The sequence below is a fragment of the Ranitomeya imitator genome, chromosome 1 (assembly GCF_032444005.1).
Source record: "Ranitomeya imitator isolate aRanImi1 chromosome 1, aRanImi1.pri, whole genome shotgun sequence".
Taxonomy (NCBI): Eukaryota; Metazoa; Chordata; class Amphibia; order Anura; family Dendrobatidae; genus Ranitomeya; species Ranitomeya imitator.
This window is the reverse complement of record NC_091282.1, coordinates 1,227,762,880-1,227,790,546: the sequence shown is the minus strand read 5'-3', so window position 1 is coordinate 1,227,790,546 and position 27,667 is coordinate 1,227,762,880. Positions and strand designations below refer to the sequence as shown.

The window sequence follows — 27,667 nt, the reverse complement described above, 5'->3', positions numbered from 1 at the left end:
TGCGCAGCTTCCTATATGGAGGCAGTCAGTATGCAGGTATGAAGATGAATGCACAGCTTCCTATATGGAGGCAGTCAGTACGCAGGTATGAAGATAAATGTGCAGCTTCCTATATGGAGGCAGTCAGTATGCAGGTATGAAGATAAATGCGCAGCTTCCTGTATGGAGGCAGTCAGTATGCAGGTATGAAGATAAATACGCAGCTTCCTATATGGAGGCAGTCAGTATGCAGGTATGAAGATAAATGCACAGCTTCCTATATGGAGGCAGTCAGTATGCAGGTATGAAGATAAATGCGCAGCTTCCTATATGGAGGCAGTCAGTACGCAGGTATGAAGATAAATGCACAGCTTCCTATATGGAGGCAGTCAGTATGCAGGTATGAAGATAAATGCGCAGCTTCCTGTATGGAGGCAGTCAGTATGCAGGTATGAAGATAAATGCGCAGCTTCCTATATGGAGGCAGTCAGTATGCAGGTATGAAGATAAATGCACAGCTTCCTATATGGAGGCAGTCAGTATGCAGGTATGAAGATAAATGCGCAGCTTCCTATATGGAGGCAGTCAGTATGCAGGTATAAAGATAAATGCGCAGCTTCCTATATGGAGGCAGTCAGTATGCAGGTATGAAGATAAATGCGCAGCTTCCTATATGGAGGCAGTCAGTATGCAGGTATGAAGATAAATGCGCAGCTTCCTATATGGAGGCAGTCAGTATGCAGGTATGAAGATAAATGCACAGCTTCCTATATGGAGGCAGTCAGTATGCAGGTATGAAGATAAATGCGCAGCTTCCTATATGGAGGCAGTCAGTATGCAGGTATGAAGATAAATGCGCAGCTTCCTATATGGAGGCAGTCAGTATGCAGGTATGAAGATAAATGTGCAGCTTCCTATATGGAGGCAGTCAGTACGCAGGTATGAAGATAAATGTGCAGCTTCCTATATGGAGGCAGTCAGTATGCAGGTATGAAGATAAATGTGCAGCTTCCTATATGGAGGCAGTCAGTATGCAGGTATGAAGATAAATGCGCAGCTTCCTATATGGAGGCAGTCAGTACGCAGGTATGAAGATAAATGTGCAGCTTCCTATATGGAGGCAGTCAGTATGCAGGTATGAAGATAAATGTGCAGCTTCCTATATGGAGGCAGTCAGTATGCAGGTATGAAGATAAATGTGCAGCTTCCTATATGGAGGCAGTCAGTATGCAGGTATGAAGATAAATGTGCAGCTTCCTATATGGAGGCAGTCAGTATGCAGGTATGAAGATAAATGTGCAGCTTCCTATATGGAGGCAGTCAGTATGCAGGTATGAAGATAAATGTGCAGCTTCCTATATGGAGGCAGTCAGTACGCAGGTATGAAGATAAATGTGCAGCTTCCTATATGGAGGCAGTCAGTATGCAGGTATGAAGATAAATGTGCAGCTTCCTATATGGAGGCAGTCAGTATGCAGGTATGAAGATAAATGCGCAGCTTCCTATATGGAGGCAGTCAGTATGCAGGTATGAAGATAAATGCGCAGCTTCCTATATGGAGGCAGTCAGTATGCAGGTATGAAGATAAATGTGCAGCTTCCTATATGGAGGCAGTCAGTACGCAGGTATGAAGATAAATGTGCAGCTTCCTATATGGAGGCAGTCAGTATGCAGGTATGAAGATAAATGTGCAGCTTCCTATATGGAGGCAGTCAGTATGCAGGTATGAAGATAAATGCGCAGCTTCCTATATGGAGGCAGTCAGTATGCAGGTATGAAGATAAATGCGCAGCTTCCTATATGGAGGCAGTCAGTATGCAGGTATGAAGATAAATGTGCAGCTTCCTATATGGAGGCAGTCAGTACGCAGGTATGAAGATAAATGCGCAGCTTCCTATATGGAGGCAGTCAGTATGCAGGTATGAAGATAAATGCGCAGCTTCCTATATGGAGGCAGTCAGTATGCAGGTATGAAGATAAATGCACAGCTTCCTATATGGAGGCAGTCAGTATGCAGGTATGAAGATAAATGCGCAGCTTCCTATATGGAGGCAGTCAGTATGCAGGTATGAAGATAAATGCGCAGCTTCCTATATGGAGGCAGTCAGTATGCAGGTATGAAGATAAATGTGCAGCTTCCTATATGGAGGCAGTCAGTACGAAGGTATGAAGATAAATGTGCAGCTTCCTATATGGAGGCAGTCAGTATGCAGGTATGAAGATAAATGTGCAGCTTCCTATATGGAGGCAGTCAGTATGCAGGTATGAAGATAAATGCGCAGCTTCCTATATGGAGGCAGTCAGTATGCAGGTATGAAGATAAATGCGCAGCTTCCTATATGGAGGCAGTCAGTAAGCAGGTATGAAGATAAATGTGCAGCTTCCTATATGGAGGCAGTCAGTACGCAGGTATGAAGATAAATGTGCAGCTTCCTATATGGAGGCAGTCAGTATGCAGGTATGAAGATAAATGTGCAGCTTCCTATATGGAGGCAGTCAGTATGCAGGTATGAAGATAAATGTGCAGCTTCCTATATGGAGGCAGTCAGTATGCAGGTATGAAGATAAATGTGCAGCTTCCTATATGGAGGCAGTCAGTATGCAGGTATGAAGATAAATGCGCAGCTTCCTATATGGAGGCAGTCAGTACGCAGGTATGAAGATAAATGCGCAGCTTCCTATATGGAGGCAGTCAGTACGCAGGTATGAAGATAAATGTGCAGCTTCCTATATGGAGGCAGTCAGTAAGCAGGTATGAAGATAAATGCGCAGCTTCCTATATGGAGGCAGTCAGTAAGCAGGTATGAAGATAAATGCGCAGCTTCCTATATGGAGGCAGTCAGTAAGCAGGTATGAAGATAAATGCGCAGCTTCCTATATGGAGGCAGTCAGTAAGCAGGTATGAAGATAAATGCGCAGCTTCCTATATGGAGGCAGTCAGTAAGCAGGTATGAAGATAAATGCGCAGCTTCCTATATGGAGGCAGTCAGTAAGCAGGTATGAAGATAAATGCGCAGCTTCCTATATGGAGGCAGTCAGTAAGCAGGTATGAAGATAAATGCGCAGCTTCCTATATGGAGGCAGTCAGTATGCAGGTATCACCATTAGAAAATGCCCTCAGCTATTTATTGTTGTTGATATTTTCATAGTCGCTTCATTGAATCCTAATGGCCAAAAGACCCCATGTGGTCAGTATGTGGCGCAGGTAATGCAGGGAGTCGTGGGCTCCAACATGCCGGGAAGAGGAGGCAGCACTTACCTTCTAGATCCCCCCCAGGAGCTGAGATCTTGGACATGCTCAGGTATGTGGTGCCGATAATGTCATTATGAGTGAGCCGGTCCCTGCAAGAGAAGACGAACAAAGATCAGGACCCCACAATGTATGGGGTAGAGGAAAAACAGGGGGATTCAATCCCAGCTGTGGGGAGGGGAACGTTCTGGGACCCCCCAAACAACACACAGGATAGAACGTTGTAATCATGTTGCCATAGATGGTTTGATTTTTCCCTTCAGAATCTACTTTGTATTTCCTCCGCTGTCTTTGCACACCACTTATACATAGTCTGTGTTTTTCCTCTCCAGGCAGATTGCTGTTTTTCTTCTCTTGATACAGTACCATATGTGATCTTCCCTCCCTGAACACATAGAAGCTTTCTCCCCTTTCCATGCTCTGATCCTCTAAGTACATCCTGCCGTCTCTCCCTGCTGATATTAATAACACTATTAAGTAACGATGGGCAAAGAAAGTCGACACCCACTGGAATAGTGTATTTTTTGGATGCTTGTCAAAAGCAGCAGAATAACCAGCTATGTGAAAGAGATACAGACTCTACAACAGCCAAAAGCAGCAGAATAACCAGCTATGTGAAATAGATACAGACTCTACAACAGCCAAAAGCAGCAGAATAACCAGCTATGTGAAAGAGATACAGACTCTACAACAGTCAAAAGCAGCAGAATAACCAGCTATGTGAAAGAGATACAGACGCTACAACAGCCAAAAGCAGCAGAATAACCAGCTATGTGAAAGAGATACAGACTCTACAACAGCCAAAAGCAGCAGAATAACCAGCTATGTGAAAGAGATACAGACTCTACAACAGTCAAAAGCAGCAGAATAACCAGCTATGTGAAAGAGATACAGACGCTACAACAGCCAAAAGCAGCAGAATAACCAGCTATGTGAAAGAGATACAGACTCTACAACAGCCAAAAGCAGCAGAATAACCAGCTATGTGAAATAGATACAGACTCTACAACAGCCAAAAGCAGCAGAATAACCAGCTATGTGAAAGAGATACAGACTCTACAACAGTCAAAAGCAGCAGAATAACCAGCTATGTGAAAGAGATACAGACTCTACAACAGCCAAAAGCAGCAGAATAACCAGCTATGTGAAAGAGATACAGACTCTACAACAGTCAAAAGCAGCAGAATAACCAGCTATGTGAAAGAGATACAGACGCTACAACAGCCAAAAGCAGCAGAATAACCAGCTATGTGAAAGAGATACAGACTCTACAACAGCCAAAAGCAGCAGAATAACCAGCTATGTGAAAGAGATACGGACTCTACAACAGTCAAAAGCAGCAGAATAACCAGCTATGTGAAAGAGATACAGACGCTACAACAGCCAAAAGCAGCAGAATAACCAGCTATGTGAAAGAGATACAGACTCTACAACAGCCAAAAGCAGCAGAATAACCAGCTATGTGAAATAGATACAGACTCTACAACAGCCAAAAGCAGCAGAATAACCAGCTATGTGAAAGAGATACAGACTCTACAACAGTCAAAAGCAGCAGAATAACCAGCTATGTGAAAGAGATACAGACTCTACAACAGCCAAAAGCAGCAGAATAACCAGCTATGTGAAAGAGATACAGACTCTACAACAGTCAAAAGCAGCAGAATAACCAGCTATGTGAAAGAGATACAGACGCTACAACAGCCAAAAGCAGCAGAATAACCAGCTATGAGAAAGAGATACAGACTCTACAACAGTCAAAAGCAGCAGAATAACCAGCTATGTGAAAGAGATACAGACGCTACAACAGCCAAAAGCAGCAGAATAACCAGCTATGTGAAAGAGATACAGACTCTACAACAGCCAAAAGCAGCAGAATAACCAGCTATGTGAAATAGATTCAGACTCTACAACAGCCAAAAGCAGCAGAAAAACCAGCTATGTGAAAGAGATACAGACTCTACAACAGTCAAAAGCAGCAGAATAACCAGCTATGTGAAAGAGATACAGACTCTACAACAGCCAAAAGCAGCAGAATAACCAGCTATGTGAAAGAGATACATACTCTACAACAGTCAAAAGCAGCAGAATAACCAGCTATGTGAAATAGATACAGACTCTACAACAGCCAAAAGCAGCAGAATAACCAGCTATGTGAAAGAGATACAGACTCTATAACAGTCAAAAGCAGCAGAATAACCAGCTATGTGAAAGAGATACAGACGCTACAACAGCCAAAAGCAGCAGAATAACCAGCTATGTGAAAGAGATACAGACTCTACAACAGCCAAAAGCAGCAGAATAACCAGCTATGTGAAAGAGATACAGACTCTACAACAGTCAAAAGCAGCAGAATAACCAGCTATGTGAAAGAGATACAGACGCTACAACAGCTACAGACGCTACAACAGCCAAAAGCAGCAGAATAACCAGCTATGTGAAAGAGATACAGACTCTACAACAGTCAAAAGCAGCAGAATAACCAGCTATGTGAAAGAGATACAGACGCTACAACAGCCAAAAGCAGCAGAATAACCAGCTATGTGAAAGACATACAGACTCTACAACAGTCAAAAGCAGCAGAATAACCAGCTATGTGAAAGAGATACAGACTCTACAACAGTCAAAAGCAGCAGAATAACCAGCTATGTGAAAGAGATACAGACTCTACAACAGCCAAAAGTAGCAGAATAACCAGCTATGTGAAAGAGATACAGACTCTACAACAGCCAAAAGCAGCAGAATAACCAGCTATGTGAAAGAGATACAGACGCTACAACAGCCAAAAGCAGCAGAATAACCAGCTATGTGAAAGAGATACAGACGCTACAACAGCCAAAAGCAGCAGAATAACCAACTATGTGAAAGAGATACAGACTCTACAACAGCCAAAAGCAGCAGAATAACCAGCTATGTGAAAGAGATACAGACTCTACAACAGCCAAAAGCAGCAGAATAACCAACTATGTGAAAGAGATACAGACTCTACAACAGCCAAAAGCAGCAGAATAACCAGCTATGTGAAAGAGATACAGACGCTACAACAGCCAAAAGCAGCAGAATAACCAGCTATGTGAAAGAGATACAGACGCTACAACAGCCAAAAGCAGCAGAATAACCAGCTATGTGAAAGAGATACAGACTCTACAACAGCCAAAAGCAGCAGAATAACCAGCTATGTGAAAGAGATACAGACTCTACAACAGCCAAAAGCAGCAGAATAACCAGCTATGTGAAAGAGATACAGACGCTACAACAGCCAAAAGCAGCAGAATAACCAGCTATGTGAAAGAGATACAGACTCTACAACAGCCAAAAGCAGCAGAATAACCAGCTATGTGAAAGAGATACAGACGCTACAACAGTCAAAAGCAGCAGAATAACCAGCTATGTGAAAGAGATACAGACGCTACAACAGCCAAAAGCAGCAGAATAACCAGCTATGTGAAAGAGATACAGACTCTACAACAGCCAAAAGCAGCAGAATAACCAGCTATGTGAAAGAGATACAGACTCTACAACAGTCAAAAGCAGCAGAATAACCAGCCATGTCAAAGAGATACAGACTCTACAGCAGTCAAAAGCAGCAGAATAACCAGCTATGTGAAAGAGATACAGACTCTACAACAACCAAAAGCAGCAGAATAACCAGCTATGTGAAAGAGATACAGACTCTACAACAGCCAAAAGCAGCAGAATAACCAGCTATGTGAAAGAGATACAGACGCTACAACAGCCAAAAGCAGCAGAATAACCAGCTATGTGAAAGAGATACAGACTCTACAACAGTCAAAAGCAGCAGAATAACCAGCTATGTGAAAGAGATACAGACGCTACAACAGTCAAAAGCAGCAGAATAACCAGCTATGTGAAAGAGATACAGACGCTACAACAGTCAAAAGCAGCAGAATAACCAGCTATGTGAAAGAGATACAGACGCTACAACAGCCAAAAGCAGCAGAATAACCAGCTATGTGAAAGAGATACAGACTCTACAACAGCCAAAAGCAGCAGAATAACCAGCTATGTGAAAGAGATACAGACTCTACAACAGTCAAAAGCAGCAGAATAACCAGCCATGTCAAAGAGATACAGACTCTACAGCAGTCAAAAGCAGCAGAATAACCAGCTATGTGAAAGAGATACAGACTCTACAACAACCAAAAGCAGCAGAATAACCAGCTATGTGAAAGAGATACAGACTCTGCAACAGCCAAAAGTAGCAGAATAACCAGCTATGTGAAAGAGATACAGACTCTACAACAGCCAAAAGCAGCAGAATAACCAGCTATGTGAAAGAGATACAGACTCTACAACAGCCAAAAGCAGCAGAATAACCAGCTATGTGAAAGAGATACAGACTCTACAACAACCAAAAGCAGCAGAATAACCAGCTATGTGAAAGAGATACAGACGCTACAACAGTCAAAAGCAGCAGAATAACCAGCTATGTGAAAGAGATACAGACTCTACAACAGCCAAAAGCAGCAGAATAGCCAGCTATGTGAAAGAGATACAGACGCTACAACAGCCAAAAGCAGCAGAATAACCAGCTATGTGAAAGAGATACAGACTCTACAACAGTCAAAAGCAGCAGAATAACCAGCTATGTGAAATAGATACAGACTCTACAACAGTCAAAAGCAGCAGAATAACCAGCTATGTGAAATAGATACAGACTCTACAACAGCCAAAAGCAGCAGAATAACCAGCTATGTGAAAGAGATACAGACGCTACAACAGCTAAAAGCAGCAGAATAACCAGCTATGTGAAAGAGATACAGATGCTACAACAGCCAAAAGCAGCAGAATAACCAGCTATGTGAAAGAGATACAGACGCTACAACAGCCAAAAGCAGCAGAATAACCAGCTATGTGAAAGAGATACAGACTCTACAACAGCCAAAAGCAGCAGAATAACCAGCTATGTGAAATAGATACAGACTCTACAACAGTCAAAAGCAGCAGAATAACCAGCTATGTGAAAGAGATACAGACGCTACAACAGTCAAAAGCAGCAGAATAACCAGCTATGTGAAAGAGATACAGACTCTACAACAGTCAAAAGCAGCAGAATAACCAGCTATGTGAAAGAGATACAGACTCTACAACAGTCAAAAGCAGCAGAATAACCAGCTATGTGAAAGAGATACAGACTCTACAACAGCCAAAAGCAGCAGAATAACCAGCTATGTGAAAGAGATACAGACTCTACAACAGTCAAAAGCAGCAGAATAGCCAGCTATGTGAAAGAGATACAGACTCTACAACAGCCAAAAGCAGCAGAATAACCAGCTATGTGAAAGAGATACAGACTCTACAACAGCCAAAAGCAGCAGAATAACCAGCTATGTGAAAGAGATACAGACGCTACAACAGCCAAAAGCAGCAGAATAACCAGCTATGTGAAAGAGATACAGACTCTACAACAACCAAAAGCAGCAGAATAACCAGCTATGTGAAAGAGATACAGACGCTACAACAGCCAAACCAAAGACAAGTTATAATAAAGACCACTTGGGAAATTGATTCATTTTGCATTTAAAAAGCAGAGAAAATTCCTATTCTACAAATGCAATTTTTTTTTCATCTGCTGGTGAAAACATTCAGCAATGCACAAGCGGGGAGCCTGACAAAGTACGTAAGGGGCAATGTTGGCACTTTCTGATCCATGTCACATCATGAATGGTAGAGAATCCAGAACGGAGTAAACTTTTACAAGTCGAGAAGCTTCTTGGCCCCGAAAAGGCGACTATACTATCACCTTCCATAAATTACGGACTGACAATAGGCGTTAATGAAGGCAAAAAAAGTTGTAAAAGAAAAACATTGCAAAAGTGCAAGTTAAAAGACTTCTCTAAAGTTCCTGGAGATTTGTGCAGAGTTTTGGAGCAGAATCTCGCGCTCTAAAATGCCGGGTGTAATCTTGTGGTCCAGCACTCACCAATCTGTCAGCCGGATCCTCATCTTCTCGCACATGGACGGGAACTAGAATGGAAACATCAAACAGTGACAATCAGCGGGTACAGCGGGGGCATGCACTGGCAGGGATAAGCGGGGGTGTTACCACTGTCAACCAATCAGATTACAGCTGAGATCTGATTATGGATCTCACAACTCGGACTCAATCTATCAGCGGTTTGGGAGACTCTAGATATGGCGGCTTATCGGTCTGCAGTCTAGTGGTAGGAAGGGGACTACAGAGTACCAAGGGGACTTCAGTGGATTCTCTCCTCCACACATGTCAGCAGAGGCACCACAGCTCCTCAAGGTTCTCCACCAAAAACTGCTCCAGTATTTGCACAGGGGAGAGGAGCGGCCGCCGACTGAGAGCTGGCACATTACAGTGAGGCTATGGAGCACTCTGGTTGTGTTGGCGCTGCGGAATGGATCTAGGCACCCTAAATGGTTAATTAAAAGGTTCTCTGGCGATGACATTGCACAATGGAAAGGATATTATGGGAACACATTGACTTAGATATTTCTGAGTCTGGGGGTTTATTAGCGTGTGCTCTGTTTGGGACTTTTTATAGGGACAATTATTTATCTACGACTTGAAGGTGACAATGGATCTGGGACTTTGATTAGGATTCTACTGCTGCTCCATCTATGGGGCACTCCAGCTGTGACATCTATGGGGCACTCCAGCTGTGACATCTATGGGGCACTCCAGCTGTGACATCTATGGGGCACTCCAGCTGTGACATCTATGGGGCACTCCAGCTGTGACATCTATGGGGCACTCCAGCTGTGATAGCCATGGGGCACTCCAGCTGTGATATCTATGGGGCACTCCAGCTGTGACATCTATGGGGCACTCCAGCTGTGATATCTATGGGGCACTCCAGCTGTGATATCTATGGGGCACTCCAGCTGTGACATCTATGGGGCACTCCAGCTGTGATAGCCATGGGGCACTCCAGCTGTGATAGCCATGGGGCACTCCAGCTGTGACAGCTATGGGGCACTCCAGCTGTGACATCTATGGGGCACTCCAGCTGTGACATCTATGGGGCACTCCAGCTGTGACATCTATGGGGCACTCCAGCTGTGACATCTATGGGGCACTCCAGCTGTGACATCTATGGGGCACTCCAGCTGTGATAGCCATGGGGCACTCCAGCTGTGATATCTATGGGGCACTCCAGCTGTGATAGCTATGGGGCACTCCAGCTGTGATATCTATGGGGCACTCCAGCTGTGACAGCTATGGGGCACTCCAGCTGTGACATCTATGGGGCACTCCAGCTGTGATAGCCATGGGGCACTCCAGCTGTGATATCTATGGGGCACTCCAGCTGTGACATCTATGGGGCACTCCAGCTGTGATATCTATGGGGCACTCCAGCTGTGATATCTATGGGGCACTCCAGCTGTGACATCTATGGGGCACTCCAGCTGTGATAGCCATGGGGCACTCCAGCTGTGATAGCCATGGGGCACTCCAGCTGTGACAGCTATGGGGCACTCCAGCTGTGACATCTATGGGGCACTCCAGCTGTGATAGCCATGGGGCACTCCAGCTGTGATATCTATGGGGCACTCCAGCTGTGACATCTATGGGGCACTCCAGCTGTGATATCTATGGGGCACTCCAGCTGTGACATCTATGGGGCACTCCAGCTGTGACATCTATGGGGCACTCCAGCTGTGATAGCCATGGGGCACTCCAGCTGTGATAGCCATGGGGCACTCCAGCTGTGACAGCTATGGGGCACTCCAGCTGTGACATCTATGGGGCACTCCAGCTGTGATAGCCATGGGGCACTCCAGCTGTGATATCTATGGGGCACTCCAGCTGTGACATCTATGGGGCACTCCAGCTGTGATAGCCATGGGGCACTCCAGCTGTGATAGCCATGGGGCACTCCAGCTGTGATAGCCATGGGGCACTCCAGCTGTGACAGCTATGGGGCACTCCAGCTGTGACAGCTATGGGGCACTCCAGCTGTGACATCTATGGGGCACTCCAGCTGTGACACCTATGGGGCACTCCAGCTGTGACATCTATGGGGCACTCCAGCTGTGACATCTATGGGGCACTCCAGCTGTGACATCTATGGGGCACTCCAGCTGTGACATCTATGGGGCACTCCAGCTGTGACATCTATGGGGCACTCCAGCTGTGATAGCCATGGGGCACTCCAGCTGTGACAGCTATGGGGCACTCCAGCTGTGACAGCTATGGGGCACTCCAGCTGTGACATCTATGGGGCACTCCAGCTGTGACACCTATGGGGCACTCCAGCTGTGACATCTATGGGGCACTCCAGCTGTGACATCTATGGGGCACTCCAGCTGTGACATCTATGGGGCACTCCAGCTGTGACATCTATGGGGCACTCCAGCTGTGATAGCCATGGGGCACTCCAGCTGTGACAGCTATGGGGCACTCCAGCTGTGACAGCTATGGGGCACTCCAGCTGTGACATCTATGGGGCACTCCAGCTGTGACACCTATGGGGCACTCCAGCTGTGACATCTATGGGGCACTCCAGCTGTGACATCTATGGGGCACTCCAGCTGTGACACCTATGGGGCACTCCAGCTGTGACATCTATGGGGCACTCCAGCTGTGACATCTATGGGGCACTCCAGCTGTGACACCTATGGGGCACTCCAGCTGTGACATCTATGGGGCACTCCAGCTGTGACATCTATGGGGCACTCCAGCCGTGACATCTATGGGGCACTCCAGCTGTGATATCTATGGGGCACTCCAGCTGTGATAGCCATGGGGCACTCCAGCTGTGACATCTATGGGGCACTCCAGCTGTGATAGCCATGGGGCACTCCAGCTGTGACAGCTATGGGGCACTCCAGCTGTGACATCTATGGGGCACTCCAGCTGTGACATCTATGGGGCACTCCAGCTGTGACATCTATGGGGCACTCCAGCTGTGACATCTATGGGGCACTCCAGCTGTGACATCTATGGGGCACTCCAGCTGTGACATCTATGGGGCACTCCAGCTGTGACATCTATGGGGCACTCCAGCTGTGACATCTATGGGGCACTCCAGCTGTGACATCTATGGGGCACTCCAGCTGTGACATCTATGGGGCACTCCAGCTGTGACATCTATGGGGCACTCCAGCTGTGACATCTATGGGGCACTCCAGCTGTGACATCTATGGGGCACTCCAGCCGTGATATCTATGGGGCACTCCAGCTGTGATAGCTATGGGGCACTCCAGCTGTGACATCTATGGGGCACTCCAGCCGTGACAGCTATGGGGCACTCCAGCTGTGATAGCCATGGGGCACTCCAGCCGTGATAGCCGTGGGGCACTCCAGCCGTGATAGCCGTGGGGCACTCCAGCCGTGATAGCCGTGGGGCACTCCAGCCGTGATATCTATGGGGCACTCCAGCTGTGACATCTATGGGGCACTCCAGCTGTGACATCTATGGGGCACTCCAGCTGTGACATCTATGGGGCACTCCAGCTGTGATATCTATGGGGCACTCCAGCTGTGACATCTATGGGATCTATTTACAGATAATAAATGGGAAATGTTTAAGAACATCCTAAATAGGCAGTGTAAGCGGTTTATACCTTGTGGGAATAAAAGGACTAGAAATAGGAAAAACCCAATGTGGCTAAACAAAGAAGTAAGACAGGCAATTAACAGTAAAAAGAAAGCATTTGCACTACTAAAGCAGGATGGCACCATTGAAGCTCTAAAAAACTATAGGGAGAAAAATACTTTATCTAAAAAACTAATTAAAGCTGCCAAAAAGGAAACAGAGAAGCACATTGCTAAGGAGAGTAAAACTAATCCCAAACTGTTCTTCAACTATATCAATAGTAAAATAATAAAAACTGAAAATGTAGGCCCCTTAAAAAATAGTGAGGAAAGAATGGTTGTAGATGACGAGGAAAAAGCTAACATATTAAACACCTTCTTCTCCACGGTATTCACGGTGGAAAATGAAATGCTAGGTGAAATCCCAAGAAACAATGAAAACCCTATATTAAGGGTCACCAATCTAACCCAAGAAGAGGTGCGAAACCGGCTAAATAAGATTAAAATAGATAAATCTCCGGGTCCGGATGGCATACACCCACGAGTACTAAGAGAACTAAGTAATGTAATAGATAAACCATTATTTCTTATTTTTAGGGACTCTATAGCGACAGGGTCTGTTCCGCAGGACTGGCGCATAGCAAATGTGGTGCCAATATTCAAAAAGGGCTCTAAAAGTGAACCTGGAAATTATAGGCCAGTAAGTCTAACCTCTATTGTTGGTAAAATATTTGAAGGGTTTCTGAGGGATGTTATTCTGGATTATCTCAATGAGAATAACTGTTTAACTCCATATCAGCACGGGTTTATGAGAAATCGCTCCTGTCAAACCAATCTAATCAGTTTTTATGAAGAGGTAAGCTATAGACTGGACCACGGTGAGTCATTGGACGTGGTATATCTCGATTTTTCCAAAGCGTTTGATACCGTGCCGCACAAGAGGTTGGTACACAAAATGAGAATGCTTGGTCTGGGGGAAAATGTGTGTAAATGGGTTAGTAACTGGCTTAGTGATAGAAAGCAGAGGGTGGTTATAAATGGTATAGTCTCTAACTGGGTCGCTGTGACCAGTGGGGTACCGCAGGGGTCAGTATTGGGACCTGTTCTCTTCAACATATTCATTAATGATCTGGTAGAAGGTTTACACAGTAAAATATCGATATTTGCAGATGATACAAAACTATGTAAAGCAGTTAATACAAGAGAAGACAGTATTCTGCTACAGATGGATCTGGATAAGTTGGAAACTTGGGCTGAAAGGTGGCAGATGAGGTTTAACAATGATAAATGTAAGGTTATACACATGGGAAGAGGGAATCAATATCACCATTACACACTGAACAGGAAACCACTGGGTAAATCTGACAGGGAGAAGGACTTGGGGATCCTAGTTAATGATAAACTTACCTGGAGCAGCCAGTGCCAGGCAGCAGCTGCCAAGGCAAACAGGATCATGGGGTGCATTAAAAGAGGTCTGGATACACATGATGAGAGCATTATACTGCCTCTGTACAAATCCCTAGTTAGACCGCACATGGAGTACTGTGTCCAGTTTTGGGCACCGGTGCTCAGGAAGGATATAATGGAACTAGAGAGAGTACAAAGGAGGGCAACAAAATTAATAAAGGGGATGGGAGAACTACAATACCCAGATAGATTAGCGAAATTAGGATTATTTAGTCTAGAAAAAAGACGACTGAGGGGCGATCTAATAACCATGTATAAGTATATAAGGGGACAATACAAATATCTCGCTGAGGATCTGTTTATACCAAGGAAGGTGACGGGCACAAGGGGGCATTCTTTGCGTCTGGAGGAGACAAGGTTTTTCCACCAACATAGAAGAGGATTCTTTACTGTTAGGGCAGTGAGAATCTGGAATTGCTTGCCTGAGGAGGTGGTGATGGCGAACTCAGTCGAGGGGTTCAAGAGAGGCCTGGATGTCTTCCTGGAGCAGAACAATATTGTATCATACAATTATTAGGTTCTGTAGAAGGACGTAGATCTGGGGATTTATTATGATGGAATATAGGCTGAACTGGATGGACAAATGTCTTTTTTCGGCCTTACTAACTATGTTACTATGTTATGGGGCACTCCAGCCGTGATATCTATGGGGCACTCCAGCCGTGATAGCTATGGGGCACTCCAGCTGTGACATCTATGGGGCACTGCAGCTGTGACATCTATGGGGCACTCCAGCTGTGACATCTATGGGGCACTCCAGCTGTGATATCTATGGGGCACTCCAGCTGTGACATCTATGGGGCACTCCAGCCGTGATATCTATGGGGCACTCCAGCTGTGATAGCTATGGGGCACTCCAGCTGTGACAGCTATGGGGCACTGCAGCTGTGACATCTATGGGGCACTCCAGCCGTGATATCTATGGGGCACTCCAGCTGTGATAGCTATGGGGCACTCCAGCTGTGACAGCTATGGGGCACTGCAGCCGTGATATCTATGGGGCACTCCAGCTGTGATAGCTATAGGGCACTGCAGCTGTGACATCTATGGGGCACTGCAGCTGTGACATCTATGGGGCACTCCAGCTGTGACATCTATGGGGCACTCCAGCTGTGATATCTATGGGGCACTCCAGCTGTGACATCTATGGGGCACTCCAGCCGTGATATCTATGGGGCACTCCAGCTGTGATAGCTATGGGGCACTCCAGCTGTGACAGCTATGGGGCACTGCAGCTGTGACATCTATGGGGCACTCCAGCCGTGATATCTATGGGGCACTCCAGCTGTGATAGCTATGGGGCACTCCAGCTGTGACAGCTATGGGGCACTGCAGCCGTGATATCTATGGGGCACTCCAGCTGTGATAGCTATGGGGCACTCCAGCTGTGACAGCTATGGGGCACTGCAGCTGTGACATCTATGGGGCACTCCAGCCGTGATAGCTATGGGGCACTCCAGCTGTGACATCTATGGGGCACTCCAGCCGTGATAGCTATGGGGCACTCCAGCTGTGACAGCTATGGGGCACTCCAGCTGTGACAGATATGGGGCACTCCAGCTGTGACATCTATGGGGCACTCCAGCTGTGACATCTATGGGGCACTCCAGCTGTGATATCTATGGGGCACTCCAGCTGTGATATCTATGGGGCACTCCAGCTGTGATAGCTATGGGGCACTCCAGCTGTGATAGCTATGGGGCACTCCAGCTGTGATAGCCATGGGGCACTCCAGCTGTGATATCTATGGGGCACTCCAGCTGTGACATCTATGGGGCACTCCAGCTGTGATATCTATGGGGCACTCCAGCTGTGATATCCATGGGGCACTCCAGCTGTGACATCTATGGGGCACTCCAGCTGTGATAGCTATGGGGCACTCCAGCTGTGATAGCTATGGGGCACTCCAGCTGTGATAGCTATGGGGCACTCCAGCTGTGATAGCTATGGGGCACTCCAGCTGTGACATCTATGGGGCACTCCAGCTGTGACAGCTATGGGGCACTCCAGCTGTGACATCTATGGGGCACTCCAGCTGTGATATCCATGGGGCACTCCAGCTGTGATATCTATGGGGCACTCCAGCTGTGATATCTATGGGGCACTCCAGCTGTGATATCTATGGGGCACTCTAGCTGTGATAGCTATGGGGCACTCCAGCTGTGACATCTATGGGGCACTCCAGCTGTGACAGCTATGGGGCACTCCAGCTGTGACAGCTATGGGGCACTCCAGCTGTGATAGCTATGGGGCACTCCAGCTGTGATAGCTATGGGGCACTTCAGCTGTGACATCTATGGGGCACTCCAGCTGGGCCATCTACAGTGGGGGAAATAAGTATTTGATCCCTTGCTGATTTTGTAAGTTTGCCGACTGACAAAGACATGAACAGTCTATAATTTTAAGGGTCGGTTAATTTTAACATTGAGAGATAGAATATCAGAAATAAAATCCAGAAAATCACATTTTGTAAATTATATAAATTTATTTGCATTTTGCAGTGAGAAATAAGTATATCTGGCAAACAAGACTTAATACTTGGTGGTAATACCCTTGTTGGCAAGCCCAGCAGTCAGACGTTTCCTGTAGCTGATGATGAGGTTTGCGCACATGTCAGGAGGGATTTTGCTCCACTCCTCTTTGCAGATCAATTTTTAAATCCTTAAGATTTTGAGGCTGTCGCTTGGTAACTCAGAACTTCAACTCCCTCCATAAAGGCCCCTTCACATTAAGCGACGCTGCAGCGATACCGACAACGATCCGGATCGCTGCAGCGTCGCTGTTTGGTCGCTGGAGAGCTGTCACACAGACCGCTCTCCAGCGACCAACGATGCCGGTAACCAGGGTAAACATCGGGTAACTAAGCGCAGGGCCGCGCTTAGTAACCCGATGTTTACCCTGGTTACCATGCTAAAAGTAAAAAAAAACAAACACTAGATACTTACCTACAGCCGTCCGTCCTCCAGCGCTGTGCTCTGCTTCTCTGCTCTCCTCCTGTACTGTCTGGGAGCCGGAAAGCAGAGCGGTGACGTCACCGCTCTGCTTTCCGGCTCACAGCCAGTACAGGAGGAGAGCAGAGAAGCAGAGCGCAGCGCTGGAGGACAGACGGCTGTAGGTAAGTATGTACTGTTTGTTTTTTTTTACTTTTAGCATGGTAACCAGGGTAAACATCGGGTTACTAAGCGCGGCCCTGCGCTTAGTTACCCGATGTTTACCCTGGTTACCAGTGAAGACATCGCTGAATCGGTGTCACACACGCCGATCCAGCGATGTCTCCAGGGAGTCCAGCGACGAAATAAAGTTCTGGACTTTATTCAGCGACCAACGATCTCCCAGCAGGGGCCTGATCGTTGGTCGCTGTCACACAGAACGATTTCATTAACGATATCGTTGCTACGTCACAAATAGCAACGATATCGTTAACAATATCGTTATGTGTGAAGGTACCTTAAGTCTTCTATGGGATTAAGGTCCATGACCTTAATGTGCTGCTTTTTGAGCCACTCCTTTGTGGCCTTGGCTGTATGTTTTGGGTCATTCTCTTGCTGGAAGACCCTGCCATGACCCATTTTTAATGTCCTGGCGGAGGGAAGGAGGTTGTCACTCAGGATTCTACGGTACATGCCTCCATCCATTCTCCCATTGATGCGATGAAGTATTCCTGTGTCCTCAGCAGAGAAACACCCCCAAAACATAATGTTTCCACCTCCATGCTTGACAGTGGGGATGGTGTTCTTTGGGTCATAGGCAGCATTTCTCTTCCTCCAAACATTGCGAGTTGAGTTAATGCCAAAGGCCTCAATTTTTGTCTCATCCGACCACAGCACCTTCTCCCAATCACTCACAGAATCATCCAGGTGTTCTCTGGCAAACTTCAGACCGGCCTGCACAAGTGCCTTCCTGAGCAGGGGGACATTAGACCGCACATGGAGCACTGTGTCCAGTTTTGGGCACCGGTGCTCAGGAAGGATATAATGGAACTAGAGAGAGTACAAAGGAGGGCAACAAAATTAATAAAGGGGATGGGAGAACTACAATACCCAGATAGATTAGCGAAATTAGGATTATTTAGTCTAGAAAAAAGACGACTGAGGGGCGATCTAATAACCATGTATAAGTATATAAGGGGACAATACAAATATCTCGCTGAGGATCTGTTTATACCAAGGAAGGTGACGGGCACAAGGGGGCATTCTTTGCGTCTGGAGGAGAGAAGGTTTTTCCACCAACATAGAAGAGGATTCTTTACTGTTAGGGCAGTGAGAATCTGGAATTGCTTGCCTGAGGAGGTGGTGATGGCGAACTCAGTCGAGGGGTTCAAGAGAGGCCTGGATGTCTTCCTGGAGCAGAACAATATTGTATCATACAATTATTAGGTTCTGTAGAAGGACGTAGATCTGGGGATTTATTATGACGGAATATAGGCTGAACTGGATGGACAAATGTCTTTTTTCGGCCTTACTAACTATGTTACTATGTTACTATGTTATGTTATGTTATTGCGGGCACTGCAGGATTTTAATGTGTTACCAATGGTTTTCTTGGTGACTGTGGTCCCAGCTGCCTTGAGATCATTAACAAGATCCTCCGTGTAGTTTTAGGCTCATCTCTCACCTTCCTCATGATCGAGGATACCCCGCGAGGTGTCATTTTGTATTTCTTCTATTTTCTTACTATTGCACCAACAGTTGTCTCGTTCTCACCCAGCGTCTTACTTATGGTTTTGTAGCCCATTACAGCTTTGTGCAGGTCTGTGATCTTGTCCCTGTGATCCTTAGAAAGCTCTTTGGTCTTGCCCATGTTGTAGAGGTTAGTGTCTGACTGATTTATTTGAGTCTGTGGACAGGAATCTTTTATAAAGGTGACTATGTAAGACAGCTGTCATTAATGCAGGTAACGAGTTGATTAGGACTCAGGACTGGTCTGTAGGAGCCAGAACTCTTAATGGTTGGTAGGGGATCAAATACTTATTTCTCACTGCAAAATGCAAATAAACTTATATAATTTATACAATGTGATTTTCTGGATTTTATTTTTGATATTCTATCTCTCAATGTTAAAATTAACCTGCCCTTAAAATTATAGACTGTTCATGTCTTTGTCAGTTGAGAAACTTACAAAATCAGCAAGGGGTCAAATACTTATTTCCTCCACTGTATATTTGTATATACAATTACATATCGGTAATTATAGGGGTCTGGTCTGATGATGTCTTATGATTATGATACAGAGAGGCGAATACTTTTTCCCATGGTTGGTACTCACCCTGATGGGTAACGTGATGCTTTGGTTCCACTGAGGATTGGCGTTCTTTTCCAGAATCTTACTGTAAGTCTGCAATGTAAAAATTAAAGGAAAGTTACCCCGACACAAATTAATGGAAACATATACAGGGGTCTGAATACTTTCCGTACCCACTGTAGATCTATAGATGTAACAGATATAGCTGAATATCATTTTCAAGACATGAACGACTGAATTATTTAAAGAAACAGTCCAGGCAAAAGTGATTTACTGTGTTATGTCAATTGCTTGGCTTTAGGGGTCAATTCATGACACACGGATGCAAAGAACAGCAACGAGACTGGCCATGGTGTATCCGTTTCACCTTAAATTAGTCACTATATTTATTGTAATTAACAAAATAAATGTTTGAAAGAAAACAATTTTACTAGAGGCACCACTAGTTTTTTTACAAAGCAACGAACAGATAAACTAAACACCCTAAGTGTCCATGGGTGCAGTGTTCAATGCTTCTGTAAAAACACGATCATAAGGTCAGAGATAAGCCAGCACAGGTCACAAGTCACTTACCATCTTCCCAGCAAAACTGATTTCTACAAAAGGATCCACCAGGTTTTTCTTGTTACTGTCGATCCCGAAGATTTGCTTGACGTTGTCTAGAATGGCGTCATCCACTGATGGATAAAGGAGAGAACAGAGAGTGGATCACAAGCCCTGGAAAGTGGACGAAGTGTAAGGCTAAGGCCAAGATGCTAAATGTTCTTCCTCCATTCCGACACACCGCACGTTATGATGAGTTTTGCACCTCGCTACCCCCCCAATTTGCCCATGTAGGCCGATCACAGACTTCAGATTGACCTCATGCGTAGGACTGGCAGAAAAGGGGTAAGACTGTAAGATCAAAGATCAGCGCAGAAGAGAGATTTCTATTATTTGTCTTCATGTCTCCAGTCAGGAGGGGCTCAGATTGTAGGACAATGTCCTTCCCTCACCGGCTGCAATTATAATGGAATGCAGACAAGATAACTAAATTGTCCTTAGGAAACCATCATTTTCAGAACAGCTCATACTGTGGTGTTAAAATTGTTTACCAAAGGCAAATTCTACCCAGTATAACTTTTGCCACGTGGCACCAGGGACTGTCCCAGAGAAGCCACTGATCGTGTGCCTACATCCACCTATTTCTGCTCTGTACAAGAGCTACCACTTCTCTTCCGAAGCTTCCACCATGACTTACTCTGCGGCAAATCTTCTGCGCGGAAAACTCTGAGCGTCAGGTGAGCCCCTCGGAGCGCCACCCCCGCAGGACGCAGCAGGTTCATCTCTACGTCCTCCTTGTCCTCTATCGATTCCTTCTTTTCCGCCTGTAGATGAAGAACAAGACATAAATACAGAAGGGAAAACTGTGAACGAATCGGCACAAATGACACCAGCAAACAATTGGTGCCGAAACCCGGGTGCAAGAAACGAGCTGCGGATCATGGGGTAGTGGAGGATGGGTGATATGGCAGCTTTAATAATTACTTGTTATTAGTAATATCGTGGAGAAATACTAACCGGACACTCGTCACCAGGGCCCAGGGCGAACAGGCTGACCTTTAAATAGCCCTTTGCCCCTGCTGAGAAATCCTCAGGGTCAGAAAGCAGCAGCCATTTTCTTAGGAAGGCATGTTCTGCAAGTAAAGGATGGGGTGAACTCGAGTACCTCTCTTGTCCTGATCTTATAGAGGAATGAAACTGAAATGGAAAAAGTTAGGTGAATACCAGCATAACCGCTATTTATGTCTCCCCCAGTGGAAAATATTTTGCTGCCAGTCGTGCCCAACTCGGCCAACTTTTTGAAAAGTGAGCTGAACTTACCGGGAGGCAAAACGGCCGAGGGCGACCACCAGATCCGTCAACATATCTGCGTTTATTACGCTACCTCCTGGCCTGTGTACATTTCTGACGGTAATATACTATATGGGCAGTATATATACCGTATATAAATATACACATGCATGGTATCTATACTGGGGTCACACGACATATGAGACATTTCTAGATGAGCACGTACTTGTTTCTCCATAAATCATCCCGACATCCATCTGTAGGGAGAAGAGAAGACAGCAGGAATGATCATCTATTCATATAATCGTCTAAGGTCCACTTTCGTCTGTTTGTCTGTCTGTCTGTTTCTCTGTCACGGAAATCCCGCGTCGCTGATTGGTTGCGGCCGGCTGGGCACGACCAATCAGCGACAGGCACAGTCCGGCCGCGAATTGGCCCCTCCCTACTCCCCTCCAGTCAGCGCCCACAGGCACATAGCGTTTTAGCAGTCCGTTAACGCTGCCATTAACCCAGTGTGACCAACTTTTCACTATTGACGCTGCCTATGCAACATCAATAGTAAAAAGATCTAATGTTATAAATAATAAAAAAAATAAAAAATCATTATATTCTCACCTTCCGGCGTCCGCGGCAGCCTTTCCCGCTCCTCGCGACACTCCGGTCCCAAGAATGCATTGCGGCAATGACCCATGATGACGTAGCGGTCTCGCGACATGATGACGTAGTGGTCTCACGAGACCGCTACATCATCACGGGTTATTGCCGCAAGGCATTACTGGGAAAGGAGCGTCGCGAGGAACATCGCTAAAGGCCTGGGCTGGATCCGGGGGCCACCGGAAGATGAGTATATAACTATTTTTTATTTTAATTATTTTTTTTAACAGGGATATGGTGCCCACATTGCTATATACTACGTGGGCTGTGTTATATACTACGTAGGCTGTGTTATATACTACGTGGGCTGTGCTCTACACTACAAGGCTGTGCTATATACTACATGGCTGTGCAATATATTATGTGGCTGTGCTATATACTACGTGGCTGTGTTATATACTACGTTGGCTGTGCTATATACTATGTGGGCTGTGTTATATACTGCGTGGGCTGTGTTATATACTGTGTGGGCTGTGTTATATACCACATCGCCATGCTCTACACTACATGGCTGTGCTATATACTACGTGGCTGTGCAATATACTATGTGGCTGTGCTATATACTACGTCAGGGGTGTCAAACTGCATTCCTCGAGGGCCTCAGACCATACATGTTTTCAAGATTTCCTTTGCATTACACAAGGTGCTGGAATCATTCTGTGCAGGTGATTAAATTATCACCTGTGCAATACAAGGACATCCTGAAAACATGACCTGTTTGCGGCCCTCGAGGAATGCAGTTTGGCTGCGTTATATACTATGTGGGCTGTGTTATATACTACGTGGGCTGTGCTATATACTACATGGGCTGTGCTATATACTACGTGGGCTGTGTTATATACTGTGTGGGCTGTGCTATATACGTGTGCTGTGCTATATACTACGTGGGCTGTGTTATATACTGCATGGACTGTGCTATATACTATGTGGCTCTGCATTATAATATGTGGCTGTGCTATATACTACGTAGCTGTGCTATATACTACGTGCCTGTGCTATATACTGCGTGGGCTGTGCTATATACTACGTGGCTGGGCTATATACTACGTGGCTGCTATATACTACATGGCTTCTATATACTACGTGGCTGTGCTATATACTATATGTCTGTGCTATATACTATGTGGCTGCTATATACTACGTGGCTGTGCTATATACTATGTGGCTCTGCTATATACTACGTGGCTGTGTTATATACTACGTGCCTGTGCTATATACTACGTGGCTGTGCTATATACTACGTGGCTGTGCTATATACTACGTGGCTGTGCTATATACTACGTGGCTGTGCTATATACTACGTGGCTGTGCTATATACTACGTGGCTGTGTTATATACTACGTGCCTGTGCTATATACTATGTGCCTGTGCTATATACAACGTGGCTGTGTTATATACTACGTGGCTGTGCTATATACTACGTGGCTGTGCTATATACTACGTGGGCTGTGTTATATGCTACGTGGGCTGTGAGACTCTTTCGCCCAGGGCCCTCAAAAACCTGCAGCTGGCCCTGGCTTCGCTAATTGGTCGCGCCCGGCCGAATCCTGTGTATTTATTGCATTATTCTGAAATCTTCATAAATAAACGACATACATATTCTAGAATACCCGATGCGTTAGAATCGGGCCACCATGTAGTGCATTGATAAGAGCGGTCACCAGTTTTATCCAGATTGTTCCGAGTTTCTGGAAATAATTTCTAACAAATGTTCTGATGTAAAGGTGGGTGGGATTTCCATAAACCCTGCTGAGAAATAGGGGCCCTTGTCCATTGTTTTGCATTTTATCAGCCAAGAATAAAAATACTCGACATGAGCAAAAAGGTTTGTAGGACCCTGGTCCAGTGGTCGTCAGCAGTCCGTGGTCCCCGGTCCGGAGCCCTGCGATCCTTGTCCTACCTGCTGGATTCCCCGACATCTCCTCCGATTGGTGGGCTCAGCGTGATGTCATCATTGTGGAGCGATGAGGACATGATATAACCGGATACCCGCGGGTAAGAGGACGATCGCAGGGCTCCGGTCCGGGGGCCACAGACTAAACACAAATTGTGGTAGCTACAAATTGTATTCTGACCATAGAACACTAGATATTTTACTTGCACTGATACATTGAAACAAACAACCAGAACATGGGAGAGATCGGGATGTAAAGAAAAATGTCCCCATTCACTGAAAGCAAGCAGAGATAATTGGTGGATGGAAAAGAGAGGTGCAGCAAGGCACAGCATGGCGGAAAGATAGGTACTCGGAGTAATGCCTCGCTGACTGTTCCAATCATACCTCCAGTCACAACGCAAGCTGCGGTCACAGATCTGCCGGCTGTAAGTGTCCACTTACATCAGGTCAATATATTACACCCCCCACAATGGATCCAAAAGCAGCGAGATCTGAACAGACATTGAATCAGAGGGGACAGGGGAGAGCAGAATTGTGATTGCAGCTCTGGAGGTGACAGGAGTAGAATATGAGATAAACAACGGAATGAACATTATAGGCAGATACAAAGATGGCAGCCGCGGGTTCCAGGACCGGACGGCGTGCGAGGAGCTCACCCGAAACTCTCCAATCACAGAATCCGTCCTGAGGGAGCGGGAGTCTAAGACCTGAGATAAGGAGGAGACAACCAGATTAATACCACAGGGATCAGAGCACTACAAGTCACAGCAGGACAACAGACCACAGAATGGCAGGCAGCTGAGGTATATGATGAGGGTCTGCAGCAGCTGAGGTGTATGATGCAGTTCTGCAGCAGCTGAGGTATGTGATGAGGTTCTGCAGCAGCTGAGGTGCATGATGAGGTTCTGCAGCAGCTGAGATTTATGATGAGATTCTGCAGCAGCGGAAGTGCATGAGGTTCTGCAGCAGCTGAGGTGTATGATGAGGTTCTGCAGCAGCTGAGGTGTATGATGAGGTTCTGCAGCAGCTGAGGTGCATGATGAGGTTCTGCAGTAGCTGAGGTACATGATGAGGTTCTGCAGCAGCTGAGGTGTATGGTGAGGTTCTGCAGCAACTAAAGCATGTGACGAGGTTCTGCAGCAGCTGAGGTGTATGATGAGGTTCTGCAGCAGCTGAGGTGCATGATGAGGTTCTGCAGCAGCTGAGGTGCATGATGAGGTTCTGCAGCAGCTGAGGTGTACGGTGAGGTTCTGCAACAACTAAGGCATGTGATGAGGTTCTGCAGCAGCTGAGGTGTATGATGAGGTTCTGCAGTAGCTGAGGTGTATGGTGAGGTTCTGCAGCAACTAAGGCATGTGATGAGGTTCTGCAGCAGCTGAGATGTATGATGAGGTTCTGCAGCAGCTGAGGTGTATGGTGAGGTTCTGCAGCAACTAAGGCATGTGATGAGGTTCTGCAGCAGCTGAGGTATATGATGAGGTTCTGCAGCAGCTGAGGTATATGATGAGGTTCTGCAGCAGCTGAGGTATATGATGAGGTTCTGCAGCAGCTGAGGTATATGATGCGGTTCTGCAGCAGCTGAGGTATATGATGAGGTTCTGCAGCAGCTGAGGTGTATGATGAGGTTCTGCAGCAGCTGAGGTATATGATGAGGTTCTGCAGCAGCTGAGGTGTATGATGAGGTTCTGCAGCAGCTGAGGTATATGATGAGGTTCTGCAGCAGCTAAGGTGTGTGATGAGGTTCTGCAGCAGCTGAGGTGTGTGATGCGGTTCTGCAGCAGCTGAGGTATATGATGCGGTTCTGCAGCAGCTGAGGTGTATGATGAGGTTCTGCAGCAGCAGAGGTACATGATACGGTTCTGCAGCAGCTGAGGTACATGATGATGTTCTGCAGCAGCTGAGGTGCCGCTGCAGCAGAGAGTGAAGGAATAGCAGGCTGCCGGACCCCGTGGCTTCTACCACTGCCAGTTTATGCGGTCGTCCCCCGGACACTTGAACACTCACTGTCAGGAACACCGGCTCATCAAACAGCTCCGCAGGAGACTCAAAGAAGTTGAAGAAAAAAGTCTAAAATAAAAAGATACAGAAAAGTGATTTCGTCATACACAAGACGGAAGAATCCGGAACAATGGACAGATGATACCTCATCAAAGAACGGACTGTTGCCCTTCCGTATCCGCGTTCTTTTGGTCTGACCAGCGACCGTCACCTTCACAACAGGCTTAATGTTGATCCCGAGTAATTGACGTCCCTCAATCACCCGAACTCTGATCTAACGAGACAGTGAGAAATCAAAGCAGGACTCCAGAGCTGCACTCACTATTCTGCTGGTGCAGTCACTGTGTACATACATTACATTACTGATCCTGAGCTATCTCCTGTATTATACTCCAGAGCTGCACTCACTATTCTGCTGGTGCAGTCACTGTGTACATACATTACATTACTGATCCTGAGTTACCTCCTGTATTATACCCCAGAGCTGCACTCACTATTCTGCTGGTGCAGTCACTGTGTACATACATTACATTACTGATCCTGAGTTACATCCTGTATTATACTCCAGAGCTGCACTCACTATTCTGCTGGTGCAGTCACGGTGTACATACATTACATTACTGATCCTGAGCTATCTCCTGTATTATACTCCAGGGCTGCACTCACTATTCTGCTGGTGCAGTCACTGTGTACATACATTACATTACTGATCCTGAGTTACATCCTGTATTATACTCCAGAGCTGCACTCACTATTCTGCTGGTGCAGTCACTGTGTACATACATTACATTACTGATCCTGAGTTACATCCTGTATTATACTCCAGAGCTGCACTCACTATTCTGCTGGTGCAGTCACTGTGTACATACATTACATTACTGATCCTGAGTTACATCCTGTATTATACTCCAGAGCTGCACTCACTATTCTGCTGGTGCAGTCACTGTGTACATACATTACATTACTGATCCTGAGTTACATCCTGTATTATACTCCAGAGCTGCACTCACTATTCTGGTGGTGCAGTCACTGTGTACATACATTACATTACTGATCCTGAGTTACATCCTGTATTATACTCCAGAGCTGCACTCACTATTCTGCTGGTGCAGTCACGGTGTACATACATTACATTACTGATCCTGAGCTATCTCCTGTATTATACTCCAGAGCTGCACTCACTATTCTGCTGGTGCAGTCACTGTGTACATACATTACATTACTGATCCTGAGTTACATCCTGTATTATACTCCAGAGCTGCACTCACTATTCTGCTGGTGCAGTCACTGTGTACATACATTACATTACTGATCCTGAGTTACATCCTGTATTATACTCCAGAGCTGCACTCACTATTCTGCTGGTGCAGTCACTGTGTACATACATTACATTACTGATCCTGAGTTACATCCTGTGTTATACTCCAGAGCTGCACTCACTATTCTGCTGGTGCAGTCACTGTGTACATACATTACATTACTGATCCTGAGTTACATCCTGTATTATACTCCAGAGCTGCACTCACTATTCTGCTGGTGCAGTCACGGTGTACATACATTACATTACTGATACTGAGTTACATCCTGTATTATACTCCAGAGCTGCACTCACTATTCTGCTGGTGCAGTCACGGTGTACATACATTATATTACTGATCCTGAGTTACATCCTGTATTATACCCCAGAGCTGCACTCACTATTCTGCTGGTGCAGTCACTGTGTACATACATTACATTACTGATCCTGAGCTACATCCTGTATTATACTCCAGAGCTGCACTCACTATTCTGCTGGTGCAGTCACTGTGTACATACATTACAT

General features: G+C 46.1%; 1 protein-coding gene across 1 annotated transcript in view; it reads right to left on the bottom strand.

Moving 5' to 3' along the window:
• Positions 1–27,667, bottom strand: part of DYSF (dysferlin) — a 384,808-nt gene that overhangs the window by 293,492 nt on the left and 63,649 nt on the right. The window contains exons 6-15 of the mRNA XM_069745121.1: positions 25,991–26,119; positions 25,852–25,914; positions 24,504–24,554; positions 21,523–21,553; positions 21,024–21,139; positions 20,704–20,830; positions 20,037–20,140; positions 19,488–19,556; positions 9,171–9,214; positions 3,239–3,321 (exon numbers count right to left, since the gene is read on the bottom strand). Of these exons, the coding sequence (XP_069601222.1) occupies positions 3,239–3,321; positions 9,171–9,214; positions 19,488–19,556; positions 20,037–20,140; positions 20,704–20,830; positions 21,024–21,139; positions 21,523–21,553; positions 24,504–24,554; positions 25,852–25,914; positions 25,991–26,119 (817 nt within the window). The remainder of the gene's footprint in view (positions 1–3,238; positions 3,322–9,170; positions 9,215–19,487; positions 19,557–20,036; positions 20,141–20,703; positions 20,831–21,023; positions 21,140–21,522; positions 21,554–24,503; positions 24,555–25,851; positions 25,915–25,990; positions 26,120–27,667) is intronic.